The 17,980-nt window shown below is 42.8% G+C and overlaps 1 protein-coding gene across 2 annotated transcripts in view; it reads left to right on the forward strand.

Moving 5' to 3' along the window:
• Positions 1–8,106: 8,106 nt before the first annotated feature.
• flt1 (fms related receptor tyrosine kinase 1) overlaps positions 8,107–17,980 on the forward strand; it is a 269,771-nt gene continuing 259,897 nt past the window's right edge. The window contains exon 1 of one of the 2 annotated variants that reach the window (XM_038817857.1): positions 8,107–8,785. In XM_038817857.1, coding sequence (XP_038673785.1) covers positions 8,725–8,785 — 61 coding nt within the window. In that variant the 5' untranslated portion in view covers positions 8,107–8,724. The remainder of the gene's footprint in view (positions 8,786–17,980) is intronic. The other variant, XM_038817858.1, reaches the window with a different exon arrangement.

The raw sequence follows: 17,980 nt of genomic DNA on the forward strand, positions 1-17,980 counted from the left end.
CACATGCTGAAACTATGGCCTGTTCGACCAAATCAATCGTGATCATAGTGGATGAGGTGCCAATCAAGCAGACTGCTTCATCCTGGATGGTGTTGATCACCATGGTTGTTGCACCCATGCAGGAAAGTATCTCATTACATTCCTGACTTGTGCCTTTAGATGATGGAGAGGCTTTGAGGAGTCAAGCCATGAACCACTTACCACAGAATGCCCAGCCTTTGATCTGGTCTACGAGCCACTTATGCGCTTGGTCCAGTTAATTTTCTAAGTAACGGTGACCCATGCAATGTTGATAAGTGGTGGACATGCCAATGATAATGAAATGGAATGTCAAGGATGGTGGTTATGCTCTCACTTGTTGGAGATTGCCTGGCAATTGTGAAAGTGACTTGGCACTTATCAGCCAAGTTTGAATGTTGACCAGGTCTTTGAATCGATTGCTTCATTGTTGCCCTATTGTGTATTTTCTTTTCTTTTCATGTAGTAAATTATCTGTTTGAGCTGCACGCAGAAAAATACTTTTCACTGTACCTCAGTATATGTGACAATAAACAAATCCAACAAATCCATTAGAAGAGAAATTTTGAGCGGCGTTGAATACTGTAAAGTTATGATGGAGAAAAGGTTATTGATGAAGCAGCTAAAGATGATTGATGCGAGGATGCTGTAAAGAGCTCTTGCAGTGTTGTCTTGGGACTTTATGTCAGATATGATTCCAACCACAGGAGAGTATCACCCTCTAATCGTCACTGACTTGAATTTTTCCAAGGCTCCTTGGTTAAATTCTGCCTTGACATCAATTCAGGAACACGGAAATTTGGCTCTTGTGTCCATGTTTCAACCTTGTTTTTAATGAGATCTGGAGCCAAGTCATTCTGGCAGCATCTAATTTGAGCATTGATGAGCAACTTATTGATGAGTAAGCTTGTGGTCATTCAAAAGTCTGCTTCCCATGTCCTAACGTGGATATATTCCTGTTCACCTATCATCTCTGTGCTAGCTGACCCACATTGGCTCCCAATTAAGCAGAAATTTTATTTTAAAATTCTCATCCTTGTATTTTAATCTCACTTTGACTTTGCCCCTACCTATGTCTTTAACAATCTCCAGCCCTACAACCCTCTGAGATATCTGCACTCCTCCAATTCCTTAAGCATCCCTGATTTATAACCTTTGGCTGTCAAGACGTTAAGCTCTGGAATTCCCTCCCTAAACCTCTCTACCTCTTCTCCTCTCTTTTGACCTTTAAGCCACTCAAAAACTTTTGTCCAACCTTTTGGTCATTTACCCTTAAATCTCCTAATGGTGTCACATTTTGTTTAATAAACCGCCAATGAAGCACCTTGGGACATTTTATTACTTTCAGGTGCTGCATGTTTGTTGTTTGGCTTGATAACACTATTGATGACAGCTCCCATCATTTAGCTGATGATTGGTAGAACGCTAATAGGATGATAATTGGCAGGGTTGGATTTGTCCTGCTTTTTGTAAACAAAGCAGAAGTATCCAATTTACCATAGTATCATGTATATGCAAGTGTTGTAGCTGCAGCAGTGAAAGCTTATATCAGGGTGTGGCTAATTCTGGAGCATATGTCTTTGTCACTACAGCTGGAGTGTTGTTGGTACCCGTAGCCGTCTTTTGTGTCCGGTACACTTACTAAACTTGCTCCACGTTCTGACAATTTCACAATTCAGTTGCTGCTTGGGGTACAAAATTCCACCTTACTTAATTTTATTTGTAACTTCTTTGACCTTTTATTATTTCAATCAGTATGGATTCTGAACCTTCCATTGCAAATAATTTATCCTTATTCGATTCATGAATTCTCTTCATAATCTTGAAAACAGCAGGTGAATTACCTTGTATTGTCCTCTTTCCCAAAATCCACAATCTAATTTCCTTATAAACTTAAATCCTTGATAACCAGAACAATCTTTGTTTACCTTACTCGGTGCTCTGTCAAAGATGATAATTTCCTTCCTATACTGGAGTGACAAATAACATGACCATTAGACTTTCTGAGGTTCACTGGGATGAAAAAAGATAACACTCATTTCCTAAAAAGCAGAGCAAGATCAGCCCTTAGAGGATTCAGAAGGAATTACCAATTCAATGTGAGAGGAGGAAGAAGAGCAAAGATAAAGCTTCCTGGTTCAAAATAAACATTAAACTCCTGTGCTATTGTCTTAAGAAGGAGGCTAGAAGCTTCAATATAACTATGACAATCCCGTTATGTATGACTTTTCAAGAAAGGGGCCCAATTCTGGAAGATCTTCCCCTGCTGAAGATACAGGGAGTGGATTTGTTTTCTTTCACTTCTTGTCCATAATGTGTATCCAATGATATCTTGTATTTTATTTCTTTTTTGAGCAGAGAGAAAAGGTCTGGAGGTGCCCAAACTCTGGATTCTTGTAAAACATGATGAGAGGTATATTAAGGATGTTGTTCATACAATCAAGATGGTATATTAAGGATGTTGCTCATACAATCAAGATGGTGAACTGCTCAAAGCCCACGGAAACACTATTCTGAAGTCACTACAGATGCAGAATCAGCAAGAATGTATTCCATATATAACTCCCTCTTTACTTCATTAGTGCAACGACAACAATTAACATTTACACAAAAGATTTCCAGATATGGTATTTCTATACATATATACAATTCAGTAAAACAGCTTCTGTGATGGGCACCTATTCCTTTTTGGTAGAATTTGGTGTTCTTGAACTCAGAAGTGTCCTTATTCCTTTCTGTAGATGGTACTTCTTGAGTTCTTATTTCAGTATCTGTCACTTTCGGCATTAAAAAGTCCTCAGAAACAGAATCTGAACTCGTCACTTTCTCTGGTCTCCATTCCAAAGTATAGCTCTCCAGATTTTCTAACAGTAGTTTCTTGAGAAGTTTCTGCAAACTCACTTTGTGCAGCAAGCAACTGATTAGCAAGATGTCACCAAACTCTTTCATCATCCATCTGAATGGTGTATGATATTGGACTTGCCTTTGCTAGGATCATAGCTGGTACCCATTATCACTGTCAATTCGCTCTAGTGTTCCAAATTGTGTGAACATTTTGTCTAGTTTTCAATGGTCTGCTCAGTCATCATTGACTTCATTATCGTGGCTTCTGGCCATTTCGCGGGTGCGTCCAAATCACGAAGAACATGTGTCCCTCCAGTGGATCAGCATGATCGATGTGTATTCTCTGCCATTGATGAGTCGGTAATTCCAACCAATGTAATGGTTGTAATGGTGGATTGTTCCTTAGTTTTGCACAAAATTGGCATTGCCCAAATTTCGCTTCAATTTGATCATCTAATCCTGGCCACCAAAAATAACTGCGTGCCAATTTCTTCATCCTTACAACACCAGGATGTCCCTCATGAAGTTGGTCAAGGACTCTATGATATTAGCACGGAGGAATAATCACACAGATTTCCCACAATAGAACTTCATTCTGTACTGTCAATTCAAGTCTTTGTGCGATGTAGAGTTTGAGGTCTGAATATTTCCTGTGAACGTCTGACAGCGTTCCTTTTTGGACCAAATCCATCATCTTCCCCATCATTGGATTGGTTCTTGTATATCTTTGAACTTGAGATGAAGTCACAGGTACATTATGCACGAGGGAGAAATGCAAAATATTGACAAAATATTCTTATGGGTGATGCTTGACTTGTAATGGCAATCATGATTAAAGCATCAGCATTTGAATTCTGTTCAGACTGCAGTATGGGATATTGTAAGTGTATGCTGACAATATCAATGACCATCTTTGTAATCACCTAGCTGCCAAAGGAGATAAACCTTTATATGGCCCAACGATTGTAGCTAAAGGGCGATGATCCATCAAAGGGGTAAAATAACACCCATAAAGGTAATGGTGGAACTTTCTTATACCGAAATGATGCTCAAAGCTTCTTTTTCTAACTGAGCATATTTAATTTAATGATAAGAGTGCATGAAGCAAATGTTATCGGTTCTTACTCTCCAACAGATTTAGTTGGAATCACAAGCTTTCAGAGTGCAGCTCCTTCATCATGTGAGTGAAGAGGTGGGTTCCACAACCACATATATAGACAAAGTCAATGGTGCAAGATGATACATTGAATGCAAGTCTTTGCAGGTAATTAAGTCTTTACAGGACTAGATGGTGCGACTGGAGAGAGCGATAGTCATAGGTTAAAGAGGTGTGAATTGTCTCAAGCTAAGACAATTGGTAGGATTTCACAAGCCCAGACCAGGTGGTGGGGGGGGGGGGGTGAATGTAGTGAGACATGAATCTAAGGTCCCGGTTGATAGCCAAGTTACACACGCATGAGTATGGCCTCAACCGGCTTGATAGTTTATGGTACGGTTCTAGCTTTGAGACTTTTGGGTGTGTTGTCTGGCTCAACTCCAGTCATGCAGCCTAATAAATCTTCAAACATCTTCACATACTTCTTCAGATGTTGTTGCAAGTTGCTCTTTGAATTCACTAATTGATTCACTATAGACGGGATTCTCCGTCCCGCCACACCAGATTCTCCGTCTCGCCAGCCGGCCAATGGGGTTTCCCATTGTGGGCGGTCCCGCGCTGTTGGGAAATCGCCGGGCTGCCGACACAATGGAGAATCCTGACAGCAGAGAATCCAGCCCTATGTCTCTCTGAACCTCGCCACTATGTTTTGTTGCATCATCTTGCAGCTACACTTAAAAATCGAACACATTCTTCTTTTTTCCAGAGGTGGATAAGTGTGGGCGATGTTCAAGGGGACGGGCAAACCATACTCACATGTTTTGGGCTTGCCCAAAATTGGTGGAGTTTCGTGAAGCCTTTTCGGGTTTCTATCAGAAATTTTGGGGGTGAATGTGACCCCGGGTCCATGGATGGCAATATTCAGGGTTAGGGGATCTCAAGGTGCAGGTGGGGAGTGAGGCTGACATGTTGGCCTTTGCTCCCTGAGAACCTGGAGGTGGATCTTGTTAGGGCGGCAGGGCCCCGGAGATGCCCAAGGTGGCAGGGTGTGTGAGTGAGCCGGTGGAATTCCTATATCGGTAAAGATAAAGTGGCCAGAGGAGGGGTTCTTCTCGGGGTGGAGGTTGTTCATCGTTTTCTTTAAGGAATGGTAGGCATCAGTGAGGGGGAAGGGAGGGAGTTTGTTTTGTTATGTGGTGTCTTTGTTTTATATTGTAATTATAAAGTAGGCCATGCAATGTGGTCAAGGGAATGGAGGGGTTTTGTACGGTGGCAAGTGTATAAGAATGATTGTTTTGTGTGTTTTGCATATAAATTGAAATTGCCTTGAATATTTGTTTTTAAAGTAGGGAGTTTATGCTTCAGTTAAACAAGGCAATAGAGAGACCACATCTTCAGTACTGTGTACAGTATTGGTCTCCTTATTGGTCTCCAGCCCTCCAGAGGCTGGTTTTGTGATGTAGAACAAGGCCAGCAGCATGGGTTCAATTCCCATACCAGCTGAGAATTCTGAATTCTCCCTCTGTGCACCCGAACAGACGTTGGAATGTGGTGACTCGGGGCTTTTCACAGTAACTTCATTGCATTGTAATTGTAAGCCTACTTGTGACAATAAAGATTATTCTTTCTTTTTCTTTATTTCAAGAATGATCTAAATGTGTTGGAACCAGTATACCAGGTTCACCAATGTTTACCAGACTAATACCAGGAATGGGCAGAATGCCTTATGAGAAATTGTTGGACAGACTCGGCTTGCTGGTGTTTACAAGAGTATGAGGCGTCTTGATTGAAACCTGTAAGATCCTGAGGGGTATTGACAGGATGAATGTGGGAGAGAGTGTTTCCTCTTCTGGGGAATCCAGAACTAGGGGGTCACTGATTAAAAATAAGGGATCACTTATTTAAGACAGATGAGGAGAACTTTGTTCTGTCAGAGGGTCGTGAGTCTTTGGAGCTGTTTCTGAAAGAGGTGATGGAAGCAGTATCTCTGTATATTTTTACAGCAGAGGGAGAAGGATCTTGGTAAGTAAAGGGGTGATAGGTTATGGGGGGAACAGGCTTTGGTGGCACAGTGGATAGCACTGCTGCCTCACAGCACCAGGGGTCCGAGTTCAATCCTGGCCTTAGGGGACTGTGCACGAGGAGTTTGCACTTTCTCCCCATGTCTGCGAGGGTTTCCTCCCACAGTCTAAATGTGTGCAGGTTAGGTGAATTGGCCACGGCAAATTGCCCCTTTGTGTTCAAAAATGTGCAAGTTAGGTTGGGTTAAGGAGATAGGGTGCAGGAATGGACCGAGGTAGGGTGCTCTTTCAGAGGGTCAGTGCAGACTCGATGAATGGTCTCCTTCTGCACTGTAGGGATTCCATGGAATGTGGATTTGAGGTTGTCAGATCAGCCACGGTCTTATTAAATGGTGGAGCAGGTTTGAGGGGCCGAATGGTCTATTCCTGCTCCTTGTTGGCCTGTTCCTATCATATTGAACAACCTAGCAGCTTCCACGATCCTGGATTTTCCATCAGCGGGATGCTCCGTTTCGCTGGCAGTGCACTCACGCCCGCGGATTTCCAGACGGCATGGGCTGCCCGGACCGGGGTCTTGGTCTTTTCCTTCTCCTAGTTCTTAAATTCTCGCCCCTGATGGCCAACCCCAATCGTATCTCGATCCAATTTAACAACAAATACACAGATCACTTTAAATGTTTTCAATCGTGTAACTAAAGTCAAGTATTGGTGGCTGACTGTCACAAGGACCCCCAACACCATTATCACGGCCAAAACAAGAAACTTTTCAATGAAAGCAAATTACTGCGGATGACGGAATGTGAAACCAAAGAGAAAATGCTGGAAAATCTCAGCAGGTCTGGCAGCATCTGTAGGGAGAGAAAAGAGCTAATGTTTCGAGTCCAGGTGACCCTTTGTCAAAGAAACTTTTCAATGTCAGATTAAAATTAAGGGCGTGCGTCTGACCAGTGCCGTACAGCAAGTGCCACTTCAGTCACTTCTGCTAAGAAACGCACACACGCTGGTTTAGCATAGAGGGCTAAACAGCTGGCTTGTAATGCAGAACAAGGCCAGCAGCGCAATTCCCGTACCAACCTCCCGAACAGGCGCCGGAATGTGGCAACTAGGGGCTTTTCACAGTAACATCATTGAAGCCCACTAGTGACAATAAGCGATTATTATTATTGTGGTGAAATTGTTAAAGGGTGGCTGTTTAACTCACAGGGCTAATCGCTGGCTTTGAAAGCAGACCAAGGCAAGCCAGCAGCACGGTTCGATTCCCGTAACAGCCTCCCCGAACAGGCGCCGGAATGTGGCGACTAGGGGCTTTTCACAGTAACTTCATTGAAGCCTACAATAAGCGATTTTCATTTCATTTTCTACTTTGGTCTGCATCGAGGCAAAAACAGCCCCAAACATTAAAAACGAATTCTGAACATAATAACGCGGCTTCCACTTGGCAAGAATGTGTGGCAGACCGGGTTCCACTTCTGATTACTTGATCTGGGATCTGAGCAGCAACTTCCTCAGCCCCATCCCATTTGTGTAATGTTTAAATGCTTCTCAACACGCAAATAAGGTGGTTTCCTTCCTGCCAACCGTGAGAATAGCCCTAGTTCCAAAAGAGGAATCAAATACAGGAGGAAACACGCAGTAGTCAGACCGTGCCCAGTACCTGTGCCTATTGAAATCACCCCCAACCCAGCACAACATATCTCACGAGGTCAAGTTTTAAACTGACTGTCTCGTCCTTTGGCGTTTCAACCAACCGCGGATATACTGACAAACTGCCCTTTATACTAATTCCAGGGAATTGCCACTTCATTTTACAAGGGATTGTCCCACAATGTCAATGGAAACCGGTTATTCCTGGAATTGAAAGCTCTCTCGTTGTTTTGTGTGGTTTGCAAACGCTGCAATAGTGTCGGGTAAACCAGATGTTGGTCAAGAGCGAGTTTCGGGGAGGGGAAGGGGGGATATTTCTTAATGACAGGACATCATTTTTCCTTCAAAGTTAAGGAATAGGTTGGGAGCCAGTTTGCCGGTTCTGTTCTGCACCCTTCGCAAAGCCGAGGCGCACTAAAACAATCAGGCTGCTGCCGAAACGCTTCGATTCTGACACATTCAGAGCGAAAGTTTCAAACTATCCCCGGAATAACCATGTTGGGTATTCAGCCCGCGTGGGATCGCTGGAAAGGGACAATGTCACTGACTGGCTGGCGGTGCAGATCCACAGAACCGTTTCCAAACTCTCTCCCGCTCTCTCCCGCTAATCTGGAATCAATTCACCCGGAGGAAGGGAGAAGTCAGATGGTCACAGTCATCATGTTGGCCGGTGGTGTCCGTCCCCAGATCGCTGCGACGTCATTGGGGTGTAACGTTTCCGAGGCGAGTCGGCAGCAACGGTATAAAAGTACAGGATACTGATCACAGAGTAGAAATTACCCCAGTCTGGGCTCACACTGCACTGGATACATTATTCACGAGCTGAGATTCCCCCCTCCCTTAATTCTAGTCATTTGCAAAACGCGCCTTCTGCTAAACCCGAGTTGATGTGAAGGGGCAGAGCTTTGGGGTCGCCCCAGGAGTGTTCGCATTGGACATGTGGACGACTTCATTCCGCTGGCTATTTCACACCCAGAGCTCGCTCCATCGTGCTGACTGACACAGAGAGCTGATAAATAACCTGGGGGAAAGCCGTCTTCATTCAAGCAAACGTCCATCATTCATCTCCACACAAGAAGCAGCCACGTGTTCCACTTCAAGATGTCCTATGTTTTGATAACATTCATGCTTTATAGTCAGGTCGGAAACGTAGTTACGGCACGTAAGTAATATTTAATGTTTGAAATTCTGAGGAAAGCTGGCAATCGTAAAGAAATGTTACTTCTTCCAATGGGGGAAACAAGCAAATTAACTGTCTCGTCCTTCGGGGACTTTAATCAGATGTTGAACCAATCGTGCATTTATTGAAAGGACGAATTCTTACTCATCTCCATTGCAGGGAACGGTTACTAAATCTGAGAAGTAACTTCCCCCCCCCCCCCCCCCGATTGCAGCAAATGACTGACTAACGGGAACCGGCTATTCCCGGAATCTGAAGGCGCTCACAATATTCCAGGCGTGGGTAGCCTGCCTCTGAAAGTGGCGAGTAAGCCCGGAATTGGAATGAGGAACACTGACTCGCGCGTTTTGTTTTAGTTAATGGATAGTTTTAAAAGGAAGTATGAAACAAGTATGCTTCATTTCACAATACTCCGTTCTTAATTCATCCAGTGGGTTGCGAGAAAGTAGACAAATCCCATTGGTGGGTTTTTTAAAAAACCTTTTTGTTATTTCACTGGCTGGTACCTAAACTCCAGCAAACCTCGCTCAGCCTCCAGGAGCTCCGTTATTGAACGCGTGGTTTTGCAAGCGATATTTAATATGTGGGTTCTGGATTGCTGACCTGGCAATTCCCTCGTTGGTACCCCGTAGCTTCTTCATATCATACCTCTTCATTCACCCGAGGAAGGAGCAGTGCTTCGAAAGCTAGTGTTTGAAACAAACATGCTGGACTTTAACCTGGTATTGTAAGACTTCTTACTGTATCATTGATGATAGCTATAGTTTCACAAGCCGAGGTTTCTAATAGGGACAACATCAAAATTAGAATGCTGGAAATCGGAAATGAACACAGAAAATACTGCTCAAGTCATACCTGACCCTGCTGAATACCGTAACTGATCTCGCAGAGTATATAATGAAGGTGATGTGGCCCACCCACCTAACCTGAAAGATAACGTTAACACTCCGCATGGAGATGTGGGCGTGAAGGAGGTGGCAGGAGTCCTGCAGTGGGTCGCAGTTTGTGCAGCGACAGACTGCGTGTGGGTTGACGAAGCGGCCACAGTGTGAGCTGCACGAAGCCAGGAAGATGTGCAGCAAACAGCCAGCACGCACAGCCCGTGAGCCCAACCTACCGCACACAGCCCATCATGCGGCTGCTACCGCAGCTCAGGTAGTCCGCTTTGCGAGAGAGACGTCTCTGCATGAACGGCAGCTTCGAGTGGACAATAATGGAATGGATGACAGATTATAAACTGACTCAGATCAGATTCACATCAGGCCAAATGTACAGATGCCTAAAATGAAGCACAATTCCACCACCTCGGAGCGCTCTAATACAAAGTAATTACAATATGCCTTTAATGTGGCAGATTGAATTGTAGTTCAGTAGTAGAATAACATTTTAATTGTGTTCAAGATTCACCGGCGTTATGTAAAGTTCTGAAGTGAAATACTGTAAATTATTCTAGGGTTCAGCTTGGATATGAAATCAACAGTTAATGAATTGCTTTCCACGCACCCTCCTGAATAATGCCCAGAGATAGCCCAGTGTATGTACCAATACTAATTCAACTTATTTTTACCTATTTTGTACTGTAGTGCTATAATAAAGCGAGACTGAGTTGAATGGTTTAGCAATCTGATAAATAAAATCATGGAATGTTTCAAGCTGCTAATTTCAAGGGGGGGGGGGGGGGGCCGGCGTGAATGCTACATGTTGGGGAAATAAGCGGTCTTATCTCCTAGCACTAGCTCGAAGTCCAAGTATCAGTAAAGAACCAACATTCGTCAAATATAATTTCAGGTACATAATACATTTGATTTAGAAACGAAAATGGAAAACCAAGCCATCCTTCATATCATGTGTTCATTGCCCTCAGCCAGCGGTTCTTTCACCCACATCAGGGATAGGACGGTGTTCACTAATGCTCGTGGCTCAATGATTTCTTCTAATAGCGGGTTCAGCAATTTTGGAGTGCCTATCGAGTTAGTTCTGGAGTGCGGCTATGGTGTAGGATCCATTCCAACCTGCCACAGTCTGAGTTGTGCACCTTTGTAGTGAATTGATATCTCAGAACCAGGAGAGAGTTCTATGGATACCTAGTTATGTATTCTTGCAGAACAATTCTGCATAATATTTTCTAAAGTGTCCATAAAATCTTAAGGGCTCCCTGAGTGTTTTAAACCAGGCACGACAATAGAATTGATACTTGGTTTCAAACCCAGCAGTGTGAAAGGATTTCCTCAAGGCGGAGGGGGCCTTCCTCAAGTTGGGGGGCGGGGGGTGGAGTTGCTGTGTGAGACAGCTTCCTCCAACAACACTTAGACAAGAATGTAGCGATAGTTGTATAAAATGGAGACAGGCCGGATACTAAACAGCGATGCATACACTTGAATATCGTTCACAAATAATAACTGCTTTACATTAAAGACAACATTTTAATTGCTTTTTCATGCAACACAGTTGTGATTATATAGTTCAATACAATTGAGCAAGACTAAAAATGCTGAATATGAAAGAGAAAGTGATTTTTTTGTATATCTGATATTTGTGGGATGTGCAATTGTCCTCTTAAGTAGAAGCATATATTTGAAATCACTTCTTGAGATTGTCAACCAGCTAAAAAAAAATGGATGGTCAATGATAATTTGAAAGCTGGATTTTGATAAACTATCTTTATCAGTTGCTAAATTATATTATTAACAGGAGGGCCTGAACATTATTCAAATAATAGCTGCAGGTTTTTAATTTCCTGCATCACGTTTTGGTACAGTGGCATCTCCACTGTCCAGTTTTAGATGTATAGTGCCACAATAAGCTTTAACAAAAGGAAAAAGAGAAACTTTACTTTGCAACTAGGAAATGTGGAGCCACAGTTCCCATTCTGAAACACACACACACAGCAGGAGCATTGTCTAGTTGTCTGAGAGTGAAATCTTGGTAAATTAATGAGTGATTGATCAGCACAGTCACAACAACAATTAAATGCACTTTTACTCTTTCTCACTTCCATTGTAGTAATCAAGTGGACCCAGGCAAAACAGATTAAAGAAAACAGTTGGTTCCATTCTGATTAAAGAAGCATGTTTAAAGTTCATTTAAAATTGACATTCTTAATATTTATCCAGAATTTAGTTTGTCTTCCTTTCAGCATTTCACTGCACACTAGACACTGTACTAAAGTGTGGTTTGAGTGATAATTTCCAGTATTTGTGTGTCCTGCTTTTTGCTTTGTTGTACAAAGCACTGCAACATGTTGGAACTTGAAAATTTACCCTAAATTGAGGTCACTGCATCTAAAAACTTCACAGTATGGAGAAAGGGCCTTTTTAGTATGTCAATGTATGTCATTGCTTTTCACTTCTGATTGTTCTGTTCTCAGACCTCAGGGCTTTCCTTTATACTTCCTCAGGAGTTCAGAAGGATTTATTTTACTCCATTGCACAGCTTTGAGTTAAAGCTACAGGGTGCTCAGAGAGATAGCTACAGTAATATATCTAAATATTTTAAAAACATATTTTGGTAGCATGACTTACAATAGACATATCTCTTAGCCTTCAGTTTTATTCAGGTTAAGATTCAAAGTAGCCATCATTTTTTGGCACTATAACTCTGATGGATTTTCACCTTTATGATTACAGAAAGATTTATATTTGACAATGTATGGGACAATGCATGAGAAGATGTTTAATGGGCCTTGAAATGTATGCAGAAGGACCACTGTGCAAAACCATTGCTGCATGATTGATAACTTTATTGCAAGCTGATGGCTATTTAGATCTTAAAGGTCAGGGGCTCTGTACACACCATGATTTGTTCAATTGAATTAGAGTTGTCTTCCATTAAAATTACCTTAACGTGGTGCAAAATACATTGACAAAACACCAGCATATCTCAGAGATCATATTGTTGTAAAATGTGCCATGCAAAATGTTGACAGAAGTGAAGTTTGTAAATTAATCAATTGTTTTTACTTACTAATGTAATAGCAGGGGAGTAATGCATGGGTAAAATGTACCAAATAATGTCAATATTGCTCAAATTTAGAGTACCAAATTCAATTTTTTTACCAAATGAGGGGCAATTTAGCGTGGCCAATTCACCTACTCTGCACACCTTTGGGTTGTGGAGGTGAGAACCAGGCAGACATGGGGAGAATGTGCAAACTCCAATATTGCTCAAAGGTACTTCTATTTTTCTTTTATGCATAATACCACCCTTTATCAGAGTGATTCACAGAAATAAGTTACAGATTTTAATAAAATTGAGACTGTCCCGTAGATTTGAAAATAAATTCTTACTCACAGTCACACACCATATGATTAAATGCTTATATGCTAAACTGATTTGGAATTGGTGTCCCTGCACGAATAGTACCTTCCATTTTCAGGACTATTCTTTATCTGAGTGTACGCTGAAATGTTTTTGTGGGTAATGAAGAGTTCCTACCATCTTGGAGGTTATTTAAAAAGGGAGTAATATTGGAATTAATTTATGTGGCTTCAGCATTTTTGTGTTTTTCTCAGCCTTCTTTTGCAATCACAAAAAGTAGCCTCAGTCGGGTGTAGGTCACTGCAGGGTAGGCTCCTGACCGTCGCTTGGTGACAGACTAATTGATAAATTACAATGTATTTTCAAGCAATGACCTTTTAGAGAAACTTGTCCAGGAATAATGTGGGTAGGATTTAACATCTTCACAATATTGACAGAAGCATCTTCCCAAAGCCAAATCAACTAAGCTGATTTATTACTCTTCCTATCACTGTACTTGTAAAACAAATTGTTAAGACTATTTACACATAAATGTATGTGTGTTATGGGGATTTTGTAAAAGAATATCACAATGTTTATGAACCTGCCATTATAGTTATGTATTTCTCCTCACATATTCCATGAAGAATACATGATAGGCGCCAATATTTTCTGCGGTGTAAGTACATTTTGGATGCCTTCTTTTTCAAGAATTACATTCTAAGATAGTTCTGCTTATCAAAATAGATCAGTGCGAGGTATAACACTTTTCCTTTTCAAGCTCTCATTTTAAGTGTGCAGCAGTCCAGAAAAAAACATGGTTTACGTGTAAGTGCTGTGAAATGTGGCTCCTTAGTGTCTGGTTATTCAGCACCATTGCTGTTGTATTGTCTTCATAAATCGTGTCTGTGATTCATGCGCACACTTCTGGTGCTGGCCAGACTGGACACCATTTTGGTAAGGATGGTAGTGTATGGGTAGGGAATGTCTGCCAGAAGCACAGAGTGGGCAGAACCTGACATCAATCAGAATATCATGCTGATATGATGCTAGGGCTGACATGTTGGATTCTGTGCACTCTCTTATTAATGCTTTCTCTTAACCTCACACAACTGAACACATTTTGATATCAGAAAGGACCCCACATCAGCAATATTTAATCAGCTCACCAACTACTTTCAAATTAGTTGCTTGTTAACTTGTACTGGCTACACCAGGATGATAGAAGTGTTTGATGATTTGCAGAGTTTAAAGTTGCTGAAGTTTACATGTGTATGTGCTGAAGAACTTTGATCTGACTGCAAGACATACATAAAAGTCACTTGCTCTCAGACATAGGTGAAGCCGTATGTATTCCTCTTGTACTACAGCATGGCAATGAGAATGAGGTGAGACAAAGCAGGGCAAGCTACTGGAAGAGGGAGGAGGTAGAGTGGGGAGAAGAGTTCTTAGCAGGAGGTCATATCTATTCAGCACAATCAGGTGCAATTCACCTACCTGGACATCAATCAGGAACAGTGGGTGGAATTTAATCAGTTGCATAGCATTCCCAATGGCGGTATCAGAAGAGAATTTCTGCTGCCATGTTAGGAATTGATATTAAAATGTAAAAGGTCAGCGAAACATCTGCCAATGCGAAGCATGGGGCATTTCCATTGGAAGATCCTGCTATCTGGTGACAGTTACACAGGTCCGGGCAGGCTATAAAAGAGCTGCCCGGACAAGCTGGGAGGCTGTGCATCAAGGCCTTGATTTCCATTTGTACCTTTGTTTGTTCTGCAGTTTTGTCAGTTTGCTTTTACAACTCTTCACAACCATTAGCCTCCCTTAAATGTATTTCCCTCCCAGTCAATCTCCCCACACCAATGTATTAAAATCTATTGTCCTGGAAGCTTCCCCCACCCAACTCACCATCATGTCTATGCCCATTACAAGTAGAATTTGAGATGTCCGAACAAAGACATCGACTGTCCACAGTTCAGGGTGGTCGCCCTGCAGATTATCCTGCAGGCTGTCAGGGAGCGACAGGGGATGCACTTCCCAAGCAATGACAACAGGAGAAACTCCTGCCTGTCCAAGATGGTCTGGGTGCAGATTACAGAGGAGGTTAGCAACTTATGGTCCACCATTATGGCTGCAGTGCCGGAAAAAGATCAATGACTTCCTTCAATCTGTCCAGGTAATTGTCAAGTTGTCATGGGATTGTCCCTCATGTGGGTATCAGACTATTTATGTGTGCGAGTGCACAGCTAGATTAGCAGACTGATCAGCCTCATGACTATATGACACTTGAGGCTAAAGCATGTGGCAGTTCGGTTTGAGTGAGGGATTTGATACAAACCAACATATTGATGGGCCAGTATATGCAATGGATATGCATGCTGGCAAAAGGGGTCATTTAACATTTGTCAAGTCACTAATATCCACTTTCTCCTGCAGGACAAGCAGACCCATAATCAAAAGGAAAGGACAAAGACAAGTGGTACTTGATCTCAAGGTCCTCAATCCTGTTGAGGAATAAACCCTCTAGATAGTTGGGAAACAGGGAAGCCGACCCATTGCTGTTGGCAAAGCTGACGTGGCAAGGCAGCAGAATGAGAACGCATCCAGCCTGGTGCTGCCATATTGGGCACTTTGGCCCTGAAAGGATTGTGCTGTGCTCGTAGGCTCTGTGGAACTTTAACTTTCTTTCTGTTCTCCTTTACAGTTCCCCATATCCAGATCTGGGGCATAATCCACTGGAGACCGAAGACTCCACCTCTGGGCACAATGACACCAGCCATCCTGAGGATGCACCATCACCTACCTCTCCCGCACCTTCCACCAGCTCAGCTACACTCACCCAGGTCATGAAGGGATCGAATTTAGAATCTGGGCCACATTTTGGTGAGCACAGCGCAGACATATCCCAGCAGCTGATCGAATCTATGATATCTGAGGTTCTGGACACTCAGACAACTGCTGCGGATCAGGCCCCTGCTAAGTTCCAGGCTAATGACGGGCCCCGAGAAATTTGCTGAAAATGCAGCAAAGGTTAGGGGAAGATATGGTGGAGTTGCCAGAATTTATTTGCAGAGTACAGAGAAGTTCATGCATGCCATGAGTTATGTCTTTTCTCAAGCATATGAGTTCATGGTTTCCTCCATGGAGAGATTGGGGACCGCTTTGGAGAGCAGGTCGAGCAGTCAATTTGTGTGAACTCTGACCTGCACTCCATCATTTTAGTCATTGATGTCATACAGCAACGGGTAGGTGAGAGAAGGATGAGGTACCTTCCTCCAGGTGCCCCTTCTCAGGGAGATAGGGGTGTTTCCTTGAACGCTCTGATGGAAGAGGAGCGTGAGCCATTTACTCTGGGACGTCCTCTCAGGACACCTCCAGGGTGAACAACCTCTCATCTTCCCCTCTGCCATTGACCCCATTGTCTTCAGCAGACATGACCAAGGAAGTTGCCCCTACATCTATGTGGGACACCCTCAGTAGGATGGGAAATCACACTCAGCAGCCTGCCTCCACCTCAGCTGCTGGTGTTCGTACAACCAAGACCTGGTGGTAGAAAAAGAAAACTTAACAATTTATTAGAGCACAGAGGGAGCACAAATGTTTATTATGACATGTAAATATTGTACAATGTATTGTTTCCACCTTATTTACGTATCCGTCATTATCCATTCTAGGGACTTGGTTAGTCAGAGACCTAACTATACTATCATGTCACATGGTTGGCACTCGTGGCTGCAGGGGAATGTCATACACCTACTTTATCGTATAAGAAACTACAGTGTTGTTTGTTGGTGACCAGTCTTTATTTAGTGTTTATGTGTGTGTCAATTTCAATGTTTGCCAATCTGTGGGATTTCGGGGAACATGCAGACACTCCATTATTGCCAAGGAGATTGCCTGAGATTATGTTTCACAGGGACAATTGAATTGCCTTATGTGAAATCGATCACCTTCAATGATGCAGTAGGTTCTGATGTTTTGGTCATTATAGGTATTAAACGGTCATTATGTGCCTTCAGAGTATTATGCCCACTGATGCATCAGTTCTCCAGCCAAGTGTGTTTGACAGATATCCACACCCATTGCTATTCTAAGTAGTAGAAGATGCAGGTTCAGGTTTAGTTTCTTGGAGGGTGTGGGTTGAGGAGGAGAGGGGAGGAATGAGCGGTTGGTGTTGGTGGGCGTGGGGGTGTTGTTGATGGAAGCTGGCAGGGGTTGGTAGACATCCTGAGTAGACAAATATTTCCCAGGGAAGGAAGAATGGTCATGTAAGCTCTTCAATATTGGTTGAATATCACATGTATTAGTTGTCCCTGGTGTCCCCAGCTCGTCTCTCCATGGCTTTGAATCTATTAGACAAGGGGCAGCAATGGTTGTTGGAGGTTCCGGGGTTTAGATGTTTCAGTAAGATTAGGGAAGGTGGTAAAAGAGGTGGAGGAGTAGCATTGTTAATCAAGGATAGTATAATGGTTGCAGAAAGGCAGTTTGAGGAGGATCTGTCTACTGAGGTAGTGTGGGCGGAAGTTAGAAATAGGAAAGGAGCGGTCACTTTGTTAGGAGTTTTTTATAGGTCCGCAAACAGTAACAGAGATGTGGAGGAAAAGATTGCAGATTTTGGATAGGTGTGGTAGTCACAGCGTAGTTGTCATGGGTGACTTTAACTTCCAAATATTGATTGGAACCACTATAATTCAAATAGTTTGGATGGGGCTGTTTTTATCCAGTGTGTGCAGGAGGGTTTCTTCACACAATATGCGGATAGACCGACAAGAGGCGGTGCCACATTGGATTTGGTACTGGGTAATGAACCGGGCCAAGTGTTAGATTTGGTTGTGGGAGAGCAATGGACAGGGATAGGAACATACGGCAGGGCAAGGTTTATAACTGGGGGAAGGGTAATTACGATGCGATTAGGCAAGAATTGGAGAGCATAAGATG

The sequence above is a fragment of the Scyliorhinus canicula genome, chromosome 14, assembly GCF_902713615.1.
Source record: "Scyliorhinus canicula chromosome 14, sScyCan1.1, whole genome shotgun sequence".
NCBI lineage: Eukaryota > Metazoa > Chordata > Chondrichthyes > Carcharhiniformes > Scyliorhinidae > Scyliorhinus > Scyliorhinus canicula.